The sequence below is a fragment of the Salvelinus namaycush genome, chromosome 24 (genome assembly GCF_016432855.1).
Source record: "Salvelinus namaycush isolate Seneca chromosome 24, SaNama_1.0, whole genome shotgun sequence".
NCBI lineage: Eukaryota > Metazoa > Chordata > Actinopteri > Salmoniformes > Salmonidae > Salvelinus > Salvelinus namaycush.
The window spans coordinates 25,906,337-25,929,328 of NC_052330.1; the positions used below are offsets into that span (position 1 = coordinate 25,906,337).

General features: G+C 51.3%; 1 protein-coding gene across 1 annotated transcript in view; it reads left to right on the plus strand.

Moving 5' to 3' along the window:
- Window positions 1-22,992, plus strand: part of LOC120019371 (fibronectin type III domain-containing protein 1-like) — an 82,512-nt gene that overhangs the window by 44,421 nt on the left and 15,099 nt on the right. The window contains exon 15 of the mRNA XM_038962661.1: window positions 6,165-6,314. Coding sequence (XP_038818589.1) covers window positions 6,165-6,314 — 150 coding nt within the window. The remainder of the gene's footprint in view (window positions 1-6,164; window positions 6,315-22,992) is intronic.

Below are 22,992 nucleotides of genomic sequence, written 5' to 3' on the forward strand. Positions count from 1 at the left end.
GTCTCACTACAAGACACACGATCAACACACACTAACACACAGTTTTCTGGCTAAGTGTTCCATAGGGATGCCACAAAGTTCACATTCTGACAAATACATTTTATAGGGCTCTAGTAGGGGAAATTGTAACAAATACACACTCAAAGACAGACAGCCATAAGTAGTATGCTTTGCAATGTAAGTCTCCTCTTTGAAAGTATAATGGAATAACTATGCCCAGTTGTGTTGAGTTTACAATAAGGCATTTGAGATGACTAAGAACAAATAAAGAAGGAAATACTTATTTGTTAACTCAAAACAGTGCACCACTTTTTTCCACCGTTTACTTTCAGCTTTTTACTGTATCTTGAATACAGAGGGAGTGTTACAGCGTGTGTATAGGTGCATATGGCTGTGCCTTTTCTGTGTGTGTACAGATGTAGGATCTTAATTTGATCACTCTTTTGTTGCTGAGGATTTTCCTTCACAGCTGCAAGTTGTAGTGTATTTGAGTTTTTAAAAGGCTTTTAAAGTTTGTAATTCCCACTTTGAGATTTCAGACTTCATTTGCCATAACAAAAAATGTATCAACCCCTACTAAAATGTCCATTAATTATAATCCACATCATAATCCACATTTCCTGTTGCTGCAGGATTATTTTCCTGCTGTAGCAAACTGGCTCAAATTAAGATCCTGTGTGTGTGTGTATGTATGTGTGTATGTACAGTATGTGTGTGTGTGTGTGTGTGTGTGTGTGTGTGTGTGTGTGTGTGTGTGTGTGTGTGTGTGTGTGTGTGTGTGTGTGTGTGTGTGTGTGTGTGTGTGTGTGTGTGTGTGTGTGTGTGTATAGTGTGGTTTGTGGTCATGCTATAGCATGTCACGCTTTTCCTACAGAGGAATCCTCAGGAATGGAAATGGACTCCATGGGTACGGTTGCCATGGTGCCTGATCCTTTAGCTATTGAGTAGGCCACTGGGCTGAGCCTGCCTTGTTTCAATGTTTATCTATCAGTTAATCTGTTTGTTTACAATCTTCTCTAGTTCATGTTTCCTTGCCTGTGGTCTTTGCTTTTTTGATGCGGTCAGTTGTGTGTTTGTTTGGTTTGGGGTTGGGGCTCCTTCCATCGTCGGCTGTGTTTCTGATGTTTTATCTGGCCAACTCAACTATACAGTGCCTGTGAACTGCATTTCTAACCCAGAGAGAATGAATGCCCTGGCATGCTCTACTGCACTGTTCTGTTCTCTGATATTGATGCGTGTGATGACTGTTATATCATGTCATGTTATGTCATGTTATGGTATGGTATGTTATGGTAATGCATGGTCACTGGTTTTAGTGAATGGGGCAACTGTGATGATGTTATGTTTGGTGAGCATTATGATGTTATAGTTTAAGCACAATAAGAAAACAATTGCTCGTATGCACCTAGTCCTATTAGCTTGCTATAGAATAGTCGTGTGGGACAAATTGCATTGGCTCAAGGCTGTGTTTTAGGCACATGATGATGTCATGCAGAGGTTCGTTGGCACTCCACAGGCCAGACCAACTGGTGCTGCTGGAAGTAACTCATTCATTTCACTGACCTCACTGACTTAATCCTTACACATTTGTTAGGCTTATACACTGATGAATTATTGCATCTGAGCTCCTAGAGTGTGCCGCTCTCCTTTTCTCAGAACCATGAACATACAGTAATCTACTGCAAAACGAGCATCATGTTCAATACCTGGTACCCCAGGAATGGAAAAAATAATGGAAGAAGTTGTCTTTTGAAAGGAACACCGTCTGGGTCATTTCCAATGAGATCACACTGTAGTGAGGTGCGTGCTGGCGGCAGAGTCGAAAACTGATTTACAACGGTGTCCTTTAATATCCATAAACCATCGTCAACAGAACAATACAACAAATGGGTCAAACAAAACCCGGTAAATACCAGCATACCGTGCTTAAGCACTACAAGAAACAATTACCGACAAGGACATGGGGGAGAACAGAGGGTTAAATACACAACATGTAATTGATGGAATTGGAACCAGGTGTGATGGAAGACAAGACAAAACCAATGGAAAATGAAAAGTGGATCAGCGATGGCTAGAAGGTCGGTGACTTCGACCGCCGAACGCTGCCCGAACAAGGAGAGGGACCAACTTCGGCGGAAGTCGTGACAGTACCCCCCCCCCCCCCCCCCCCCCCCCCTTGACCCAGCACCTCTCCTCCGGACCGTACCCCTCTCACTCCATGAGATACTGAAGGCCCCTCGCCCGACGCCTCGAATCCTGTATGGAGCGAACGGAGTACGCCGGGGCCCCCCCAATGTCTAGAGGGGGCGGAGGAACCTCCCGCACCTCAGACTCCTGGAGCGGGCCAGCCACCGCCGGCCTGAGGAGAGACACATTGAACGAGGGGTTAATAAGGTAATCGGGTGGAAGTTGTAACCTGTAGCATACCTCGTTCACTCTCCTCAGGACTTTAAATGGCCCCACAAACCGCGGACCCAGCTTCCGGCAGGGCAGGCAGAGGGGCAGGTTTCGGGTCGAGAGCTAGACCCACCTCACTGCGGTGGCGATCTGCATTCTCCTTTTGGCGCGTCACGGCCTGCTGAAGGTGAACACAGACAGCTTCCCATGTCTCCTCTGCGCGCCTGAACCAGTCGTCCACCGCAGGAACCTCATTCTGACTCTGATGCCTAGGCGCCAGAACCGGCTGGTACCCCAGTACGCACTGGAAGGGAGAGAGGTTAGTGGAGGAGTGCCGAAGCGAGTTCTGTGCCATCTCGGCCAAGGTCACGAACGCCGCCCACTCCCCCGGCCGGTCCTCGCAATAGGACCGCAGAAACCTGCCCACATCCTGGTTCACTCTCTCCACCTGCCCTTTACTGTCGGGCTGAAACCCTGAAGTAAGGCTGATCGAAACCCCCAGACGTTCCATGAACGCCTTCCAGACCCTAGACGTGAACTGGGGACACCAATCAGACACTATATCCTCAGGCACCCCGTAGTGCCGGAAGACGTGTGTAAACAAGGCCTCCGCAGTCTGTAGGGCCGTAGGGAGACCGGGCAGAGGGAGGAGACGACAGGACTTAGAGGAACGATCCACAACGACCAGGATCACGGTGTTACCCTGTGAGAGTGGAAGATCAGTCAGAAAATCCACCGACAGGTGTGACCAAGGCCGCTGTGGTACGGGTAAGGGGTGTAGCTTACCTCTGGGCAGGTGCCTAGGAGCCTTACACTGGGCACACACCGAGCAGGAGGAAACATAAACCCTCACGTCCTTAGCCAAGGTAGGTCACCAGTACCTCCCGCTCAAACAGCGCACTGTCCGACCGATCCCAGGATGACCAGAGGAGGGTGACGTGTGGGCCCAATAGATCAACTGGTCACGAACAGCAGACGGGACGTACAGACGCCCAGCGGGACACTGGACGGGAGCGGGCTCTGCACGTAACGCCTGCTCAATGTCCGTGTCCAGCTCCCACACTACCGGCGCCACCAGGCAGGAGGCGGGGAGTATGGGAGTGGGATCCATGGGCCGCTCCTCTGTGTCATACAGCCGGGACAATGCGTCTGCCTTCACGTTCTGGGAGCCTGGTCTGAAGGAAAGGGTAAACACAAAACGGGTGAAAGACATGTCCCACCTTGCCTGGCGAGGGTTCAGTCTCCTCGCTGCCCGGATGTACTCCAGATTGCGGTGGTCCGTCCAGATGAGAAAAGGGTGTCTAGCCCCCTCAAGCCAATGTCTCCACGCCTTTAAGGCCTTGACGACAACCAACAGCTCCCGGTCTCCCACATCATAGTTTCGCTCCGCCGGGCTGAGCTTCTTCGAGAAGAAGGCACAGGGGCAGAGCTTCGGTGGCGTACCCGAGCGCTGAGAGAGCACAGCTCCTATCCGTCCACCTATCGCGTCCACCTCCACTATGAACGCCAAAGAGGGATCCGGGTGGGCCAGCACGGGAGCCGAGGTAAACAGAGCCCTCAGGTGACTAAAAGCCCTGTCCGCCTCAGCTGACCACTGCAAGCATACCGGGCCCCCCTTCAGCAGTGAGGTAATGGGAGCCGCTACCTGACCAAAACCCCGGATAAACCTCCGGTAGTAGTTGGCAAACCCTAAGAACCGCTGTACCTCCTTTACCGTGGTGAGAGTCGGCCAATTACCCATGGCTGAAATGCGGTCACTCTCCATCTCCACCCCTGAGGTGGAAATGCGATACCCTAGGAAGGAGACGGACTGTTGAAAGAACAGGCATTTCTCAGCCTTGATGTACAGGTCATGCTCCAAAAGGCGACCAAGCACTCTGCGCACCAGGGACACATGCTCGGCGCATGTAGCAGAGTATATCAAAATGTCATCAATATACACCATTACACCCTGCCCGTGCAGGTCCCTGATCTCGTCTACAAAGGCTTGGAAGACTGATGGCGCATTCATCAACCCGTACGGCATGACAAAGTACTCATAGTGCCCTGAGGTGGTACTGAAAGCCGTCTTCCACTCGTCTCCCTCCCGGATACACACCAGGTTGTAAGCGCTCCTGAGATCTAGTTTGGTGAAGAAGCACGCCCCGTGCATTGACTCAATCGCTGTGGCTATGAGCGGTAGCGGGTAACTATACCTCACAGGGATCTGATTCAGACCCCGATAGTCAATACACAGGCGCAGGCCTCCCTCCTTCTTCTTCACAAAAAACAAACTAGAGGAGGCAGGTGAAGTGGAGGACCGAATGTACCCCCGACGCAGGGATTCGGAGACATATGTTTCCATAGCCTCAGTCTCCGCCCGTGAGAGGGGATACACGTGACTGCTGGGAAGTGCAGCGTCTACCAGGAGATTTATCGCACAATCGTCCCGTCGATGGGGTGGTAATTGAGTCGCCTTCTTTTTGGAGAAGGCGAGAGCCAAATCGGCATATTCAGGGGGAATGCGCACGGTGGAGACCTGGTCTGGACTCTCCATCGTAGTAGCACCAACGGAAACCCCTAAACACCGACCTGAGCACTCTCGCGACCACCCCGTGAGAGCCCTCTGTGGCCAAGAAACAGTGGGGTTATGACAAGCTAACCAGGGTAGGTCCAGCACCATGGGAAATGCAGGAGAGTCAATAAGGAAGAGATTAATTCTCTCCTTGTGACCCCCCTGCGTCACCATGCCCAAAGGAGCGGTGACATCCCTAATCAACCCTGACCCTAATGGTCGACTATCTAAGGCGTGAACGGGGAAGGGCACAGCCACAGGAACAATGGGGATCCCTAAACTATGGGCTAACGTTCTATCAATAAAATTCCCAGCCGCACATGAATCAACGAGCGCCTTATGCTGGGAATGTGGGGAAAACTCAGGGAAAGTGACATACACAAACATATGTGCAACAGAGGGCTCTGGGTGAGATTGGTGCCGGCTCACCTGGGGTGACGCCAGAGCGCCCTGCCTGTTGCCTCGATCCCCAGAGGAACCAACCCGGCACCGACCGGCAGCGTGACCTCTGCGGCCACAGATGGTGCACGAGCTGGACCCCCAGTCTCCCTGCGCACCGCCCCTCCCAGCTCCATGGGTATCGGAGAAGGGGTGTGGGAGGATGGAACCACCAGACCCCGATCTGAACGTCCGTGGGTAGTCAGCAGGTTGTCCAGCCGGATGGACAAGTCCACCAGCTGGTCGAACGTGAGGGTGGTGTCTCTGCAGGCCAACTCCAGACGGACGTCCTCGCGCATACTGCAGCGATGATGAAAAGTGGATCAGCAAAGAGTGGATCAGCGATGGCTAGAAGGTCGGTGACTTCGACCGCCGAACGCCGCCCGAACAAGGAGAGGGACCAACTTCGGCGGAAGTCGTGACACACACTCATTTCCAATGAGATCACACTCATTTCCAGTGAGATCACACTCATTTCCAATGAGATCACACTCATTTTCAGTGAGATCACACTCATTTCCAATGAGATCACACTCATTTCCAGTGAGATCACACTCATTTCCAATGAGATCACACTCATTTCCAGTGAGATCACACTAATTTCCAGTGAGATCACACTCATTTCCAGCGCTATTACATGATTATTACATAGCAATTACACAGGTTTAGTCCTATGTAGCAAAATATCATACCCATTTAGATTGGATTCAATGGGTATGTATCTAGTCTGCGATGTTCATGCCTTAACTTGCTGTTTGTTTGCCTTGTTTTCTAGATGAGTTGTTGTGGCAAACCACCCTGCTCCCCACCCTGCCCCCTACCACCACCACCACCCCAGACCCCCCCACCCCTGAACCAGAGAGCAGGCCCTTCAACAACAGCCCTTCCAATGAGTTCGACCTCACCGGGAAGAAACGTTTCACAGGTAGGCTACGGTACTATGGAGAAAAGTCACGTAATAACTGCTGGTCATGTGTATTTATTTGAATGATAGGTATGATGTGCAATGAATAGATCGTTTTTTATGGTTAAAATGTGAAAACCTTTTTTTTTTTTTTTAAGGTTAGGAAAAAGTGCAGTGAATAGTGACACTTTCTAGAATGTCAATATAAATTAATGTATTTATGGTTGTTTGTATTTTTGTCTTTTAGTCATTATAAGTGTTATTATTTTTACCGTCGAGGACCACTTTGGAAACAAGCGTTTTAATTATTACTTTTAAGTTATATCATCTGCGTCCACAATGTACATTTTGTTGTATATGTCTGTTACCCAAAAAAGGAGCCACTTACAGTAGCGAGTGAATACATTTTTGTACTGGACCCCGTAGGAATTGAACCCACAACCCTGGCGTTGCAAGCACCATGCTCTACCAACTGAACCACACTGTAGTATGTTTGATGTGATTGAGCAGGGAGAGAGTGTGTGTGTGTGTGTGTGTGTGTGTGTGTGTGTGTGTGTGTGTGTGTGTGTGTGTGTGTGTGTGTGTGTGTGTGTGTGTGTGTGTGTGTGTGTGTGTGTGTGTGTGTGTGTGTGTGTGTGTGTGTGCATGCACTCACACGCACATGGGTGTGTGCTTGTATACAGTGCATTCAGAAAGTATTCAGACCCCTTGACTTTTTTCACATTTGTTACGTTACAGCCTTATTCTAAAATTGGTTAAATTGGGATGGTGCCACAGGATGGTGTCGAGGCACAGATCTTGGGAAGGGTACCAAAAAATGTCTGCAGCATTGAAGGTCTCCAAGAACACAGTGGCCTCCATGATTCTTAAATGGAATAAGTTTGTAAAAATAATCACCCACAAACACAAGTGGGAAAACAGGCTACCTAAGTATGGCTCTCAATCAGAGACAACGATAGACAGCTGCCTCTGATTGAGAACCATACCAGGCCAAACACATAGAAATAGAAAACCTAGACCTACAACATAGAATACCCACCCACATCACACCCTGACCAAGCTAAAATTAGAAACATACAAAGCAATCTACAGTCAGGGCGTGACACACACCCTTCCCCTTCTTCTTGTCTCAACATTTTAAATTATACTCAAGACACATTAACTTGTCACAAACTGGCTCTAGGCCGTAACAAAAAGGGAGACAACGCAGAGATCAAGGAATAACAAAAATATATTTATTAACTAAAGTAAACTATATACAATTAACAATGGTGTGTGTAGTCAGTAATCAGTAGTGTAAGTGAGTGGTTGTGTGCATAGATGGTGATAATGAGGGGTTTTGAGAGGTGTCAAAACAAATAATCCACAAAATGCCACAACCAAAAATAACAGTGTGTCTGCGTGGAGAGTCTCCTCAATGAATGGAGGGAATGGAGTATTTATCCCCGGACACACCCGAGCCCAGGTGTGTCCCAATTTGCTTACGACCCTCCCGGCTCCGCCCACCGACATTCTATTAAAGAAAACAAGAGCAAAGAGAAAGAATTCCCCTACCATAAAACCGGGAATCACCAAGGACCCCGGAAACACCACACCAACCAAACATAAACTCAAACATAATACTGCCCTTGTTAACGCTACCCCACCGCGATGCACAAATTGCTGGCTCCCCAAATAGGCGCAAGCTTAGGTCTGCAAATTATGCCCATAGAAACGCATTGGGCTTATTCAGGACAGATTTTTGTGAGAGTGAGCCCTCTCGCTTCGCCTCTTCTTCTCTGCTGAAACTATCGAGCCAAACAGCACCCCTCTGTCCTACTACATGTAGCCCATGTGTCTGATGCTGTCTGGTCAGAAACAGTATGACATATCATACTCCTTTTGTCCACACAGCATCAGACACATGGTCTACACATAAGGAGACAGAGGGCACTGTTTCGCTCGCTCGGATGCTTTATCTGAGATTGATGCATCTTTCTGTCGACGCGCGTCTCTGTCAAATAAATTATCAATATATCAATATTTTATTTGGATGGGCAAGGAGGTACAGTAAGGCAGGCCAGGCCCCCTAGGACCCATCCATAATGCTAGCCCTCTCACTCAGGTATCATATTACAAACATTTCTCTCCACCTTATGGCAAAATGTGTAGAATTGCTGGAAGTTAGCTGTAAAACAGCATTTTTTTTCTCTCTGCCCCATGTCAAAATGAGTAGAATTGCATGAAATGAGTTATACAATTGCTAAATCTTCTCTATACCCCATGGCAAAGAGTAGCCTCGAATGAACCGAGGCTAGGCAAAGTGTGTAGAATCGCACAAAATGAACTGTAAAACAAAACAAAATTGCCCATCCCTAGCTTAGGCTATAACCCCCCTAAACTTAGACAGGCTCCACACTCAAAATATGAAAAAACATTCCATCAAATCAAATTTTAATGGTCACATAAACACGGTTAGCAGATGTTAATGCGAGTGTAGCGAAATGCTTTTGATTCTAGTTCCGACCATGCAGTAATATCTAGCAAGTAATCTAACAATTTCACAACAACTACCTTTTACCCCCAAGTGTAAATGAATGAATAATAATATGTACACATAAATACTTAAGATTTCCTGGGGTAACAGTGTAAGAAATAATACATAAAAAAAACAAAATACTGCATTGTTTCCTAAGAACTCGAAGCGAGGCGACCATCTCTGTCGGCGCCGGAACCCAAATACAAAGAGCATATTTTCATCATAATAATTAAGCCTAGGCCTACTCAGCCAGAACAGGACTGGTTCTTCTCTAGGTTTCTTCCCAGGTTCCAGCCTTTCTAGGGAGTTTTTCCTGGACACCGTGCTTCTACATCTGCATTGCTTGCTGTTTGGGGTTTTAGGCTGGGTTTCTGTATAGCCCTTTGTGACATCGGCTGATGTAAAAATGGCTTTATAAATACATTTGATTGATTGAATGATACTCACCAAACAGAAGTTGTGGCCTTAGTTCATCACCATGCACTGTTCAATGTAAAATTAATAACGTGCCAAAAAAAGCCTGTTTCAAATGATCACTCCTTGAGAATAACTGTGATGTGAGATGCGCTTCGCACTGGCAACTTTTTTCATTTGGAAAAATGTTCTGTTATATTTCATTAATTTATATTACATCATGTTTTTTTGCTATAAAATATGTGTGTCTTGACTGTGATAAGGGCTGGGGAAATAAGAGCGTTTCGTCTGCTAAATTAACAAAACAAGGATATGCCATTGCACAGCCATACAACGGCTTCTACAAGCAGACGCCACTGCTGAGGTTACTACCTTTTTGAAGATTGTGTCCCACGATAAAATATAACCAGATGATATTACGGTTTCAATAAATGGATCTTAAATGGCATATGAATATAAACTCATCAAAAAAAGAAACGTCCTTTTTCAGGACCCTGTCTTTCAAAGATAATTGAAAATGGACACTAAAGAGGACACTAAAGAGGCCTTTCTACTGACTCTGAAAAACAAAAAGAAAGATGCCCAGGGTCCCTGCTGATCTGCGTGAACGCGCCTTAGGCATGCTGCAAGGAGGCATGAGGACTGCAGATGTGCCTAGGGAAATAAATTGCAATGTCCGTACTGTGAGAAGCCTAAGACAGCGCTACAGGGAGACAGGATGGACAGCTGATCGTCCTCGCAATGGCAGACCACGTGTAACAACAACTGCACAGGATCGGTACATCCGAACATCACACCTGCGGGACAGGTACAGGATGGCAACAACAACTGCCCGAGTTACACCAGGAACGCACAATCCCTCCATCAGTGCTCAGACTGTCCGCAATAGGCTGAGAGAGGCTGGACTGAGGGCATGTAGGCCTGTTGTAAGGCAGGTCCTCACCAGACATCACCGGCAACAACGTTGCCTATGGGCACAAACCCACTGTCGCTGGACCAGACAGGACTGGCAAAAAGTGCTCTTCACTGACGAGTCGCGGTTTTGTCTCACCAGGGGTGATGGTCGGATTCGCGTTTATTGTCGAAGCAATGAGCGTTACACCGAGGCCTGTACTCTGGAGCGGGATCGATTTGGAGGTGGAGGGTCCGTTATGGTCTGGGGCGGTGTGTCACAGCATCATCGGACTGAGCTTGTTGTCATTGAAGGCAATCTCAACGATGTGCGTTATAGGGAAGACATCCTCCTCCCTCATATGGTACCTTTCCTGCAGGCTCATCCTGACATGACCCTTCAGCATGACAATGCCACCAACCATACTGCTCATTCTGTGCGTGATTTCCTGCAAGACAGGAATGTCAGTGTTCTGCCATGGCCAGCGAAGAGCCCAGATCTCAATCCCATTGAGCATGTCTGGGACCTGTTGGATCGGAGGGTGAGGGCTAGGGCCATTCCCCCCAGAAATGTCCGGGAACTTGCAGGTGCCTTGGTGGAAGAGTGGGGTAACATCTCACAGTTAGAACTGGCAAATCTGGTGCAGTCGATGAGGAGGATAAGCACTGCAGTACTTAATGCAGCTGGTGGCCATACCAGATACTGACTGTTACTGTTACTTTTGATTTTGACCCCTCCTTTGTTCAGGGACACATTATTCAATTTCTGTTAGTCACATGTCTGTGGAACTTGTTCAGTTTATGTCTCAGTTGTTGAATCTTGTTATGTTCATACAAATATTTACACATGTTAAGTTTGCTGAAAATAAACGCAGTCGACAGTGAGATGACATTTCTTTTTTTGCTGAGTTTATATTAGGCAATTTAGTGATTAGGATTTGTTATCTGTAATGGTCATGATAAATTAGTGATTAGGATTTGTTATCTGTAATGGTTATGATAAATTAGTGATTGTTGTGCACTGTTGGTATATAGATAAATGCACACATGTTTTTTCCATTGCAGGCCTTGCCTTTCTGTTCTAAAAACATATACCTGTATACATTGAACAAAAATATAAATACAACATAGAAAGTGTTGGTACCATGTTTCATGAACTGAAAGATCCCAGAAATGTTCCATATTCACAAAAAGCTTATCTCTCTCAAATAACATTTGCAAATGCACACATTTGTTTACGTCCCTGTTAGTGAGCATTTCTCCTTTGTGAAGATAATCCATCCACCTGACAGGTGTGGCATATCAAGAAGCTGATTAAACTCCATGATCATTACACAGGTGCACCGTGTGCTGGGGACAATAAAAGGCCACTATAATATGTGCAGTTTTGTCACACAACACAATGCCACAGATGTCTCAAGTTTTGAGGGAGCATGACATTGGTATGCTGACTGCAGGGATGTGCACCAGAGCTGTTGCCAGATAATTGAATGTTTATATCTCTACCATAAGCCGCCTCCAAAGTTGGAGAATTTAGTAGTACGTTCAACTGGCCTCACATCGCAGACCATGGATCTCCACATCCGGCTTCTTCACCTGATGAAACTGAGAATTATTTCTGTCTGTAGCTCTTTTGTGGGGGAAAACTCAGTCTGATTGGCTGGTCTGGCTCCCAAATGGGTGGGCCTATGCCATCCCAAGCCCACCCATCGCTAATTTATTTATTTAAATGAACTGATTTCCTTATATGAACTGTAACTCAGTAAAATCGTTGAAATTGTTGCATGTTGCGTTTATATTTTTGTTGAATATATTTTGCATTCAGAGTACTCTATTACTCAAAAAAATAAACATGCAAGTACTTGAACAGTCAACAAATGTCAAATGCCCATCCCTACATTCTTAGAAGAAAGGGTTCCAAAAGGTTTCTTCGGCTGTCCCTCTGTGGAAAGGGTCCTACATGGAACCCAAAATGGTTCTACCTGAAACCAAAAAGGATTCTTCGAGGGTTATCCTATGGGGACATCCGAAGAACCATTTTAGGTTCTAGATAGCACCTTTTTTTCTAAGAGTGTACCGAGGACACAGAAAGCTGTTATGTCAGCTGAGGCCAGTGAGTGTTCTGAAGCGTCCCGCTGTCTAATGTGCTTACTTTGATCCCCCCCCTGTCTCCTCCATCCACTCCTCTGGCTGGAAAAACACAAAACATGAATATAAACAACACCTCTAATCCCCCCATCACCCTCTCCCTCCTCTTGTCTCTAATAAATGAGCCTCTTAGTGATCTTTGGGCTCATAATGATGATGCGTACATTCCTGCTGAGTCACCAGGGAGCGCCACTCACTCACCTCCCATGTGACTGTGTAGATGTGGCATGGTTGGACAGTACACTAACCAACAGGTCCCAGTAACAGCAGTGTTAGCTGGTATTGTTCACTATGAGGACCTCAGTTTGGAATGTGTCTGGGTCATTGGAATGCCTTGGAAGCAGGGCTACTAGTTAGACAGTACCACCAATTGGAAATGAATTGCTTCCAATTGTTTGGTTGGTGCATGATGCTTGCAACACCATAGCCATGTACACTGAATATGCTGTAGGCCTATGTGTTGACAGCTTTGGGAAAAAGTCTGCTAATTGACCATATTATTACAATGTTATTACAAGCTTGATGCTCCACCATCACTTGCCCCTGATCCAGGTCTTCTAATCCAGTTAAACAGTTTCCGTGACGATCCTGTGAGCCAAGGCCGGCGGCCGCACAGCGAACACATCTGAAGCTCATTACATCCATGAAAGAAATCCTAGAACAGAATAAAATAGAATAAAAATAGCAGTGAAATAATGAAATAATATGAAACCCGCTGATATCAGCGGTGAGAGGAGAGGTCCCTGTTGGCCTGACACATAGACATCCTCTCTCATATTTATTAGTTTAATATTTCAGATCCAACACCACAGCCAGCTTTCTGACACGTCCACCATTCTTCTTTCTAGGGTTCTCTCTCGCTCTTTCGCTGTCTGTCTGTCTGTCTGTCTGTCTGTCTGTCTGTCTGTCTGTCTGTCTGTCTGTCTGTCTGTCTGTCTGTCTGTCTGTCTGTCTGTCTGTCTGTCTGTCTGTCTGTCTGTCTGTCTGTCTCTTTCTCTCTCTCTCTCTCTCTCTCTCTCTCTCTCTCTCTCTCTCTCTCTCTCTGTCTCTGTCTCTCTCTCTCTCTCTCTCTCTCTCTCTCTCTCTCTCTCTCTCTCTCTCTCTCTCTCTCTCTCTCTCTGATGTGATAGCTGCTGCTCATGTAGATCTGTTTATCAAAGGGTTGTTCAAGCCGCCCAAAGACAGCAAAAAAATGCAGAATAGGGAACTGTACAATTGACCCATGATGTCAACTGTACTGGCGCCAGCCAAAGGGCATTGGGTTCCTCTGCATAGACAGACACGTGGTCAAGCAGTGTGTTATCTGAAGACTCATACAGAGCTTATTATGTATGTCAATGGAGTGTTACAAAAGGGAATACAATTATAAGCACTACATCACGTTATAGGGAAGACCCAGATGCAGACAGTGTCGAAGTAACAAAAGTTTATTACTAGAACGGGGGCAGGCAAAACGACAGGTCAAGAGCAGGCAGAGGTTAGTAATCCGGATCAGAGTCCAAAAGGTCCAGAACAGCCAATAATCCAGTGGTTTTATTTTTAATTGTTTTAATTCACCAGGTAGGCTAGTTGAGAACAAATTCTCATTTACAACTGAAACCTAGCCAAGATAAAGCAAAGCAGTGCAACACAGACAACAACATAGAGTTACACATGGAATAAACAAACATACAGTCAATAACACAATAGAGAAAAAAAGTCAATATACAGTGTGTGCAAATGAGGTAAGATAAGGGAGGTAAGGCAATAAATAGGCCATAGTGGCGAAATAATTACAATATATCAATTAAACACTGGAGTGATATATGTGCAGAAGATGAATGTGCAAGTAGAGATACTGGGGTGCAAAGGAGCAAAAAAATAAATAACAGTATGGGGATGAGGTAATTGGATGGGTTATTTACAGATGGGCTATGTACAGGTGCAGTGATCTGTGTGCTGCTCTGATAGCTGGAGCTTAAAGTTAGTGAGGGAGACATGGGTCTCCAGCTTCAGTGATTTTTGCAATTTGTTCCAGTCATTGGCAGCAGAGAACTGGAAGGAAAGGCGACCAAAGTAGGAATTGGCTTTGGGGGTGATCAGTGAAATATACCTGCTGGAGCGCGTGTTACGGGTGGGTGCTGCTATGGTGACCAGTGAGCTGAGATAAGGCGGGGCTTTACCTAGCAGAAACTTATAGATGACCTGGAGCCAGTGGGTTTGGCGACAAATATGAAGCGAGGGCCAGCCAACAAGAGCATACAGGTCGCAGTGGTGGGTAATATATGGGGCTTTGGTGACAAAACGGATGGCACTGTGATAGAATGCATCCAATTTGTTGAGTAGAGTGTTGGAGGCTATTTTGTAAATGACATCGCCGAAGGCAAGGATCGGCAGGATAGTCAGTTTTACGAAGGTATGTTTGGCAGCATGAGTGAGGGAGGCTTTGCTCGCCCTTCTTCGCTTAGTGTAACGACTGTCTAATTCCTCCTCCTCGGATGAGGAGAAGGAGTAGGGATCAGACCAAAATGCAGCGTGTTGTGACGACATGATGAATATTTATTAAAGCAAAGACGAATACGAAAAAACACTTGGAAAATTACAAAACAACAAAACGACGTAGACAGACCTGAACTTGAGAATTTACAATATAACACGAAGAACAGGAACAGACTAACCAAACGAACGAACACGAAACAGTCCCCTGTGGTGCGACAGACACAGACACAGGAACAATCACCCACAAACAAACAGTGAGAACAGCCTACCTTAATATGGTTCTCAATCAGAGGAAACGTCAAACACCTGCCTCTAATTGAGAACCATATCAGGCAACACATTTAACCCAACATAGAAACACATAACATAGAATGCCCACCACAACTCACGCCCTGACCAACTAAACACATACAAAAACAAGGAAAACAGGTCAGGAACGTGACAGAACCCCCCCCTCAAGGTGCGAACTCCGGGCGCACCACCTAAAGTCTAAGGGAGGGTCTGGGTGGGCATCTGTCCACGGTGGCGGCTCCGGCTCCGGACGTGGTCCCCACCCCACCATAGTCAAACCCTGCTTCCGTAGCCTCCTCCAAATGGCCACCCTCCAAATTAACCCCACTGGATTAAGGGGCAGCACCGGACTAAGGGGCAACACCGGAATGAGGGGCAGCACCGGAATGAGGGGCAGCTCCAGACTGAGGGGCAGCTCCGGACTGAGGGGCAGCTCCGGACTGAGGGGCAGCTCCGGACTGAGGGGCAGCTCCGGACTGAGGGGCAGCTCATGGCTGGCTGACGGCTCTGGCTGCTCATGGCTGGCTGACGGCTCTGGCTGCTCATGGCTGGCTGACGGCTCTGGCTGCTCATGGCTGGCTGACAGCTCTGGCTGCTCATGGCTGGCTGGCGGCTCTGGCTGCTCATGGCTGGCTGGCGGCTCTGGCTGCTCATGGCTGGCTGGCGGCTCTGGCTGCTCATGGCTGGCTGACGGCTCTGGCTGCGCATGGCTGGCTGACGGCTCTGGCTGCTCATGGCTGGCTGGCGGCTCTGGCTGCTCATGGCTGGCTGGCTGCTCTGGCTGCTCATGTCTGACGGAAGGCTCTGGCTGCTCCTGTCTGACGGAAGGCTCTGGCTGCTCCTGTCTGACGGAAGGCTCTGGCTGCTCCTGTCTGGCGGAAGGCTCTAGCGGCTCCTGTCTGGCGGAAGGCTCTAGCGGCTCCTGTCTGGCGGAAGGCTCTAGCGGCTCCTGTCTGGCAGAAGGCTCTAGCGGCTCCTGTCTGGCGGACGGCTCTAGCGGCTCCTGTCTGGCGGACGGCTCTAGCGGCTCCTGTCTGGCAGACGGCTCTGAAGGCTCAGGACAGACGGGCGGCTTTGAAGGCTCAGTACAGACGGGCGGCTTTGAAGGCTCAGTACAGACGGGCGGCTTTGAAGGCTCAGGACAGACGGGCAGTTCAGGCGGCGCTTGGCAGACGGACAGCTCAGACGGCGTTGGGCAGACGGGCAGTTCAGGCGCCGCTGGGCAGACGGCAGACTCTGGCCGGCTGAGGCGCACTGTAGGCCTGGTGCGTGGTGCCGAAACTGGAGGTACCGGGCTAAGGACACGCACCTTCAGGCTAGTGCGGGGAGCAGCAACAGGACGCACAGGACTCTGGAGGCGCACAGGAGGCTTGGTGCGTGGTACCGGAACTGGAGGTACTGGGCTGGAGACACGCACCACAGGGCTAGTGCGTGGAGGAGGAACAGGGCTCTGGAGACGCACAGGAGGCTTGGTGCGTGGTGCCGGAACTGGTGGTACCGGGCTGAAGACACGCACCATATGGCTAGTGCGTGGAGGAGGAACAGGGCTCTGGAGACGCACAGGAAGCCTGGTGCGTGGTGTAAGCACTGGTGGTACTGGGCTGAAGCGGGGAGGTGGCGCCGGATATACCGGACCATGCAGGCGTACTGGCTCCCTTGAGCACTGAGCCTGCCCAACCTTACCTGGTTGTATGCTCCCCGTAGCCCGACCAGTGCGGGGAGGTGGAATAACCCGCACTGGGCTATGTAGGCGAACCGGGGACACCATGCGTAAGGCTGGTGCCATGTATGCCGGCCCGAGGAGACGCACTGGTGGCCAGATGCGTTGGGCCGGCTTCATGACATCCGGCTCAATACTCAATCTAGCCCTGCCAGTGCGGGGAGGTGGAATAACCCGCACCGGGCTAAGCACACGTACAGGAGACACCGTGCGCTCTACCGCATAACACGGTGTCTGCCCGTACTCTCGCTCTCCACGGTAAGCTCGGGAAGTTGGCGCAGGTCTCCTACCTGACTTCGCCACACTACCCTTTAGCCCCCCCCCCCCCAAGAAATTTTTGGGCTTGACTAACAGGCTTCCTACCGCGTCGTCGTGCTGCCTCCATTCGCCGGTATCCCTCCTCACACTGCGCCAGAGAATCCCAGGCGGGCTCCGGCACTCTCCTTGGGTCGATCGCCCACCTGTCGATCTCCTCCCACGTAGTGTAGCCCAGATCCTTCTCCTGCTTCCGGGCTAGCTCCTCAAAACGCTGCCTCTCTGCTTTCGCTGCCTCCAGCTCAGCTTTGGGGCGGCGATATTCTCCTGGCTGTGCCCATGGACCTTTACCGTCCAAATATTTCCTCCCATGTCCAGAAATCCTGCGATCGCTGTTGCTTTCACCCACGCCGCTTGGTCCTTGGTAGGTGGGTGATTCTGTAACGACTGTCTAATTCCTCCTCCTCGGATGAGGAGAAGGAGTAGGGATCAGACCAAAATGCAGCGTGTTGTGACGACATGATGAATATTTATTAAAGCAAAGACGAATACGAAAAAACACTTGGAAAATTACAAAACAACAAAACGACGTAGACAGACCTGAACTTGAGAATTTACAATATAACACGAAGAACAGGAACAGACTAACCAAACGAACGAACACGAAACAGTCCCCTGTGGTGCGACAGACACAGACACAGGAACAATCACCCACAAACAAACAGTGAGAACAGCCTACCTTAATATGGTTCTCAATCAGAGGAAACGTCAAACACCTGCCTCTAATTGAGAACCATATCAGGCAACACATTTAACCCAACATAGAAACACATAACATAGAATGCCCACCCCAACTCACGCCCTGACCAACTAAACACATACAAAAACAAGGAAAACAGGTCAGGAACGTGACAGAACCCCCCCCTCAAGGTGCGAACTCCGGGCGCACCACCTAAAGTCTAAGGGAGGGTCTGGGTGGGCATCTGTCCACGGTGGCGGCTCCGGCTCCGGACGTGGTCCCCACCCCACCATAGTCAAACCCTGCTTCCGTAGCCTCCTCCAAATGGCCACCCTCCAAATTAACCCCACTGGATTAAGGGGCAGCACCGGACTAAGGGGCAACACCGGAATGAGGGGCAGCACCGGAATGAGGGGCAGCTCCAGACTGAGGGGCAGCTCCGGACTGAGGGGCAGCTCCGGACTGAGGGGCAGCTCCGGACTGAGGGGCAGCTCCGGACTGAGGGGCAGCTCATGGCTGGCTGACGGCTCTGGCTGCTCATGGCTGGCTGACGGCTCTGGCTGCTCATGGCTGGCTGACGGCTCTGGCTGCTCATGGCTGGCTGACAGCTCTGGCTGCTCATGGCTGGCTGGCGGCTCTGGCTGCTCATGGCTGGCTGGCGGCTCTGGCTGCTCATGGCTGGCTGGCGGCTCTGGCTGCTCATGGCTGGCTGACGGCTCTGGCTGCGCATGGCTGGCTGACGGCTCTGGCTGCTCATGGCTGGCTGGCGGCTCTGGCTGCTCATGGCTGGCTGGCGGCTCTGGCTGCTCATGTCTGACGGAAGGCTCTGGCTGCTCCTGTCTGACGGAAGGCTCTGGCTGCTCCTGTCTGACGGAAGGCTCTGGCTGCTCCTGTCTGGCGGAAGGCTCTAGCGGCTCCTGTCTGGCGGAAGGCTCTAGCGGCTCCTGTCTGGCGGAAGGCTCTAGCGGCTCCTGTCTGGCGGAAGGCTCTAGCGGCTCCTGTCTGGCGGACGGCTCTAGCGGCTCCTGTCTGGCGGACGGCTCTAGCGGCTCCTGTCTGGCAGACGGCTCTGAAGGCTCAGGACAGACGGGCGGCTTTGAAGGCTCAGTACAGACGGGCGGCTTTGAAGGCTCAGTACAGACGGGCGGCTTTGAAGGCTCAGGACAGACGGGCAGTTCAGGCGGCGCTTGGCAGACGGACAGCTCAGACGGCGTTGGGCAGACGGGCAGTTCAGGCGCCGCTGGGCAGACGGCAGACTCTGGCCGGCTGAGGCGCACTGTAGGCCTGGTGCGTGGTGCCGAAACTGGAGGTACCGGGCTAAGGACACGCACCTTCAGGCTAGTGCGGGGAGCAGCAACAGGACGCACAGGACTCTGGAGGCGCACAGGAGGCTTGGTGCGTGGTACCGGAACTGGAGGTACTGGGCTGGAGACACGCACCACAGGGCTAGTGCGTGGAGGAGGAACAGGGCTCTGGAGACGCACAGGAGGCTTGGTGCGTGGTGCCGGAACTGGTGGTACCGGGCTGAAGACACGCACCATATGGCTAGTGCGTGGAGGAGGAACAGGGCTCTGGAGACGCACAGGAAGCCTGGTGCGTGGTGTAAGCACTGGTGGTACTGGGCTGAAGCGGGGAGGTGGCGCCGGATATACCGGACCATGCAGGCGTACTGGCTCCCTTGAGCACTGAGCCTGCCCAACCTTACCTGGTTGTATGCTCCCCGTAGCCCGACCAGTGCGGGGAGGTGGAATAACCCGCACTGGGCTATGTAGGCGAACCGGGGACACCATGCGTAAGGCTGGTGCCATGTATGCCGGCCCGAGGAGACGCACTGGTGGCCAGATGCGTTGGGCCGGCTTCATGACATCCGGCTCAATACTCAATCTAGCCCTGCCAGTGCGGGGAGGTGGAATAACCCGCACCGGGCTAAGCACACGTACAGGAGACACCGTGCGCTCTACCGCATAACACGGTGTCTGCCCGTACTCTCGCTCTCCACGGTAAGCTCGGGAAGTTGGCGCAGGTCTCCTACCTGACTTCGCCACACTACCCTTTAGCCCCCCCCCCCCCCCAAGAAATTTTTGGGCTTGACTAACAGGCTTCCTACCGCGTCGTCGTGCTGCCTCCATTCGCCGGTATCCCTCCTCACACTGCGCCAGAGAATCCCAGGCGGGCTCCGGCACTCTCCTTGGGTCGATCGCCCACCTGTCGATCTCCTCCCACGTAGTGTAGCCCAGATCCTTCTCCTGCTTCCGGGCTAGCTCCTCAAAACGCTGCCTCTCTGCTTTCGCTGCCTCCAGCTCAGCTTTGGGGCGGCGATATTCTCCTGGCTGTGCCCATGGACCTTTACCGTCCAAATATTTCCTCCCATGTCCAGAAATCCTGCGATCGCTGTTGCTTTCACCCACGCCGCTTGGTCCTTGGTAGGTGGGTGATTCTGTAACGACTGTCTAATTCCTCCTCCTCGGATGAGGAGAAGGAGTAGGGATCAGACCAAAATGCAGCGTGTTGTGACGACATGATGAATATTTATTAAAGCAAAGACGAATACGAAAAAACACTTGGAAAATTACAAAACAACAAAACGACGTAGACAGACCTGAACTTGAGAATTTACAATATAACACGAAGAACAGGAACAGACTAACCAAACGAACGAACACGAAACAGTCCCCTGTGGTGCGACAGACACAGACACAGGAACAATCACCCACAAACAAACAGTGAGAACAGCCTACCTTAATATGGTTCTCAATCAGAGGAAACGTCAAACACCTGCCTCTAATTGAGAACCATATCAGGCAACACATTTAACCCAACATAGAAACACATAACATAGAATGCCCACCCCAACTCACGCCCTGACCAACTAAACACATACAAAAACAAGGAAAACAGGTCAGGAACGTGACAGAACCCCCCCCTCAAGGTGCGAACTCCGGGCGCACCACCTAAAGTCTAAGGGAGGGTCTGGGTGGGCATCTGTCCACGGTGGCGGCTCCGGCTCCGGACGTGGTCCCCACCCCACCATAGTCAAACCCTGCTTCCGTAGCCTCCTCCAAATGGCCACCCTCCAAATTAACCCCACTGGATTAAGGGGCAGCACCGGACTAAGGGGCAACACCGGAATGAGGGGCAGCACCGGAATGAGGGGCAGCTCCAGACTGAGGGGCAGCTCCGGACTGAGGGGCAGCTCCGGACTGAGGGGCAGCTCCGGACTGAGGGGCAGCTCATGGCTGGCTGACGGCTCTGGCTGCTCATGGCTGGCTGACGGCTCTGGCTGCTCATGGCTGGCTGACGGCTCTGGCTGCTCATGGCTGGCTGACAGCTCTGGCTGCTCATGGCTGGCTGGCGGCTCTGGCTGCTCATGGCTGGCTGGCGGCTCTGGCTGCTCATGGCTGGCTGGCGGCTCTGGCTGCTCATGGCTGGCTGACGGCTCTGGCTGCGCATGGCTGGCTGACGGCTCTGGCTGCTCATGGCTGGCTGGCGGCTCTGGCTGCTCATGGCTGGCTGGCGGCTCTGGCTGCTCATGTCTGACGGAAGGCTCTGGCTGCTCCTGTCTGACGGAAGGCTCTGGCTGCTCCTGTCTGACGGAAGGCTCTGGCTGCTCCTGTCTGGCGGAAGGCTCTAGCGGCTCCTGTCTGGCGGAAGGCTCTAGCGGCTCCTGTCTGGCGGAAGGCTCTAGCGGCTCCTGTCTGGCGGAAGGCTCTAGCGGCTCCTGTCTGGCGGACGGCTCTAGCGGCTCCTGTCTGGCGGACGGCTCTAGCGGCTCCTGTCTGGCAGACGGCTCTGAAGGCTCAGGACAGACGGGCGGCTTTGAAGGCTCAGTACAGACGGGCGGCTTTGAAGGCTCAGTACAGACGGGCGGCTTTGAAGGCTCAGGACAGACGGGCAGTTCAGGCGGCGCTTGGCAGACGGACAGCTCAGACGGCGTTGGGCAGACGGGCAGTTCAGGCGCCGCTGGGCAGACGGCAGACTCTGGCCGGCTGAGGCGCACTGTAGGCCTGGTGCGTGGTGCCGAAACTGGAGGTACCGGGCTAAGGACACGCACCTTCAGGCTAGTGCGGGGAGCAGCAACAGGACGCACAGGACTCTGGAGGCGCACAGGAGGCTTGGTGCGTGGTACCGGAACTGGAGGTACTGGGCTGGAGACACGCACCACAGGGCTAGTGCGTGGAGGAGGAACAGGGCTCTGGAGACGCACAGGAGGCTTGGTGCGTGGTGCCGGAACTGGTGGTACCGGGCTGAAGACACGCACCATATGGCTAGTGCGTGGAGGAGGAACAGGGCTCTGGAGACGCACAGGAAGCCTGGTGCGTGGTGTAAGCACTGGTGGTACTGGGCTGAAGCGGGGAGGTGGCGCCGGATATACCGGACCATGCAGGCGTACTGGCTCCCTTGAGCACTGAGCCTGCCCAACCTTACCTGGTTGTATGCTCCCCGTAGCCCGACCAGTGCGGGGAGGTGGAATAACCCGCACTGGGCTATGTAGGCGAACCGGGGACACCATGCGTAAGGCTGGTGCCATGTATGCCGGCCCGAGGAGACGCACTGGTGGCCAGATGCGTTGGGCCGGCTTCATGACATCCGGCTCAATACTCAATCTAGCCCTGCCAGTGCGGGGAGGTGGAATAACCCGCACCGGGCTAAGCACACGTACAGGAGACACCGTGCGCTCTACCGCATAACACGGTGTCTGCCCGTACTCTCGCTCTCCACGGTAAGCTCGGGAAGTTGGCGCAGGTCTCCTACCTGACTTCGCCACACTACCCTTTAGCCCCCCCCCCCCCAAGAAATTTTTGGGCTTGACTAACAGGCTTCCTACCGCGTCGTCGTGCTGCCTCCATTCGCCGGTATCCCTCCTCACACTGCGCCAGAGAATCCCAGGCGGGCTCCGGCACTCTCCTTGGGTCGATCGCCCACCTGTCGATCTCCTCCCACGTAGTGTAGCCCAGATCCTTCTCCTGCTTCCGGGCTAGCTCCTCAAAACGCTGCCTCTCTGCTTTCGCTGCCTCCAGCTCAGCTTTGGGGCGGCGATATTCTCCTGGCTGTGCCCATGGACCTTTACCGTCCAAATATTTCCTCCCATGTCCAGAAATCCTGCGATCGCTGTTGCTTTCACCCACGCCGCTTGGTCCTTGGTAGGTGGGTGATTCTGTAACGACTGTCTAATTCCTCCTCCTCGGATGAGGAGAAGGAGTAGGGATCAGACCAAAATGCAGCGTGTTGTGACGACATGATGAAT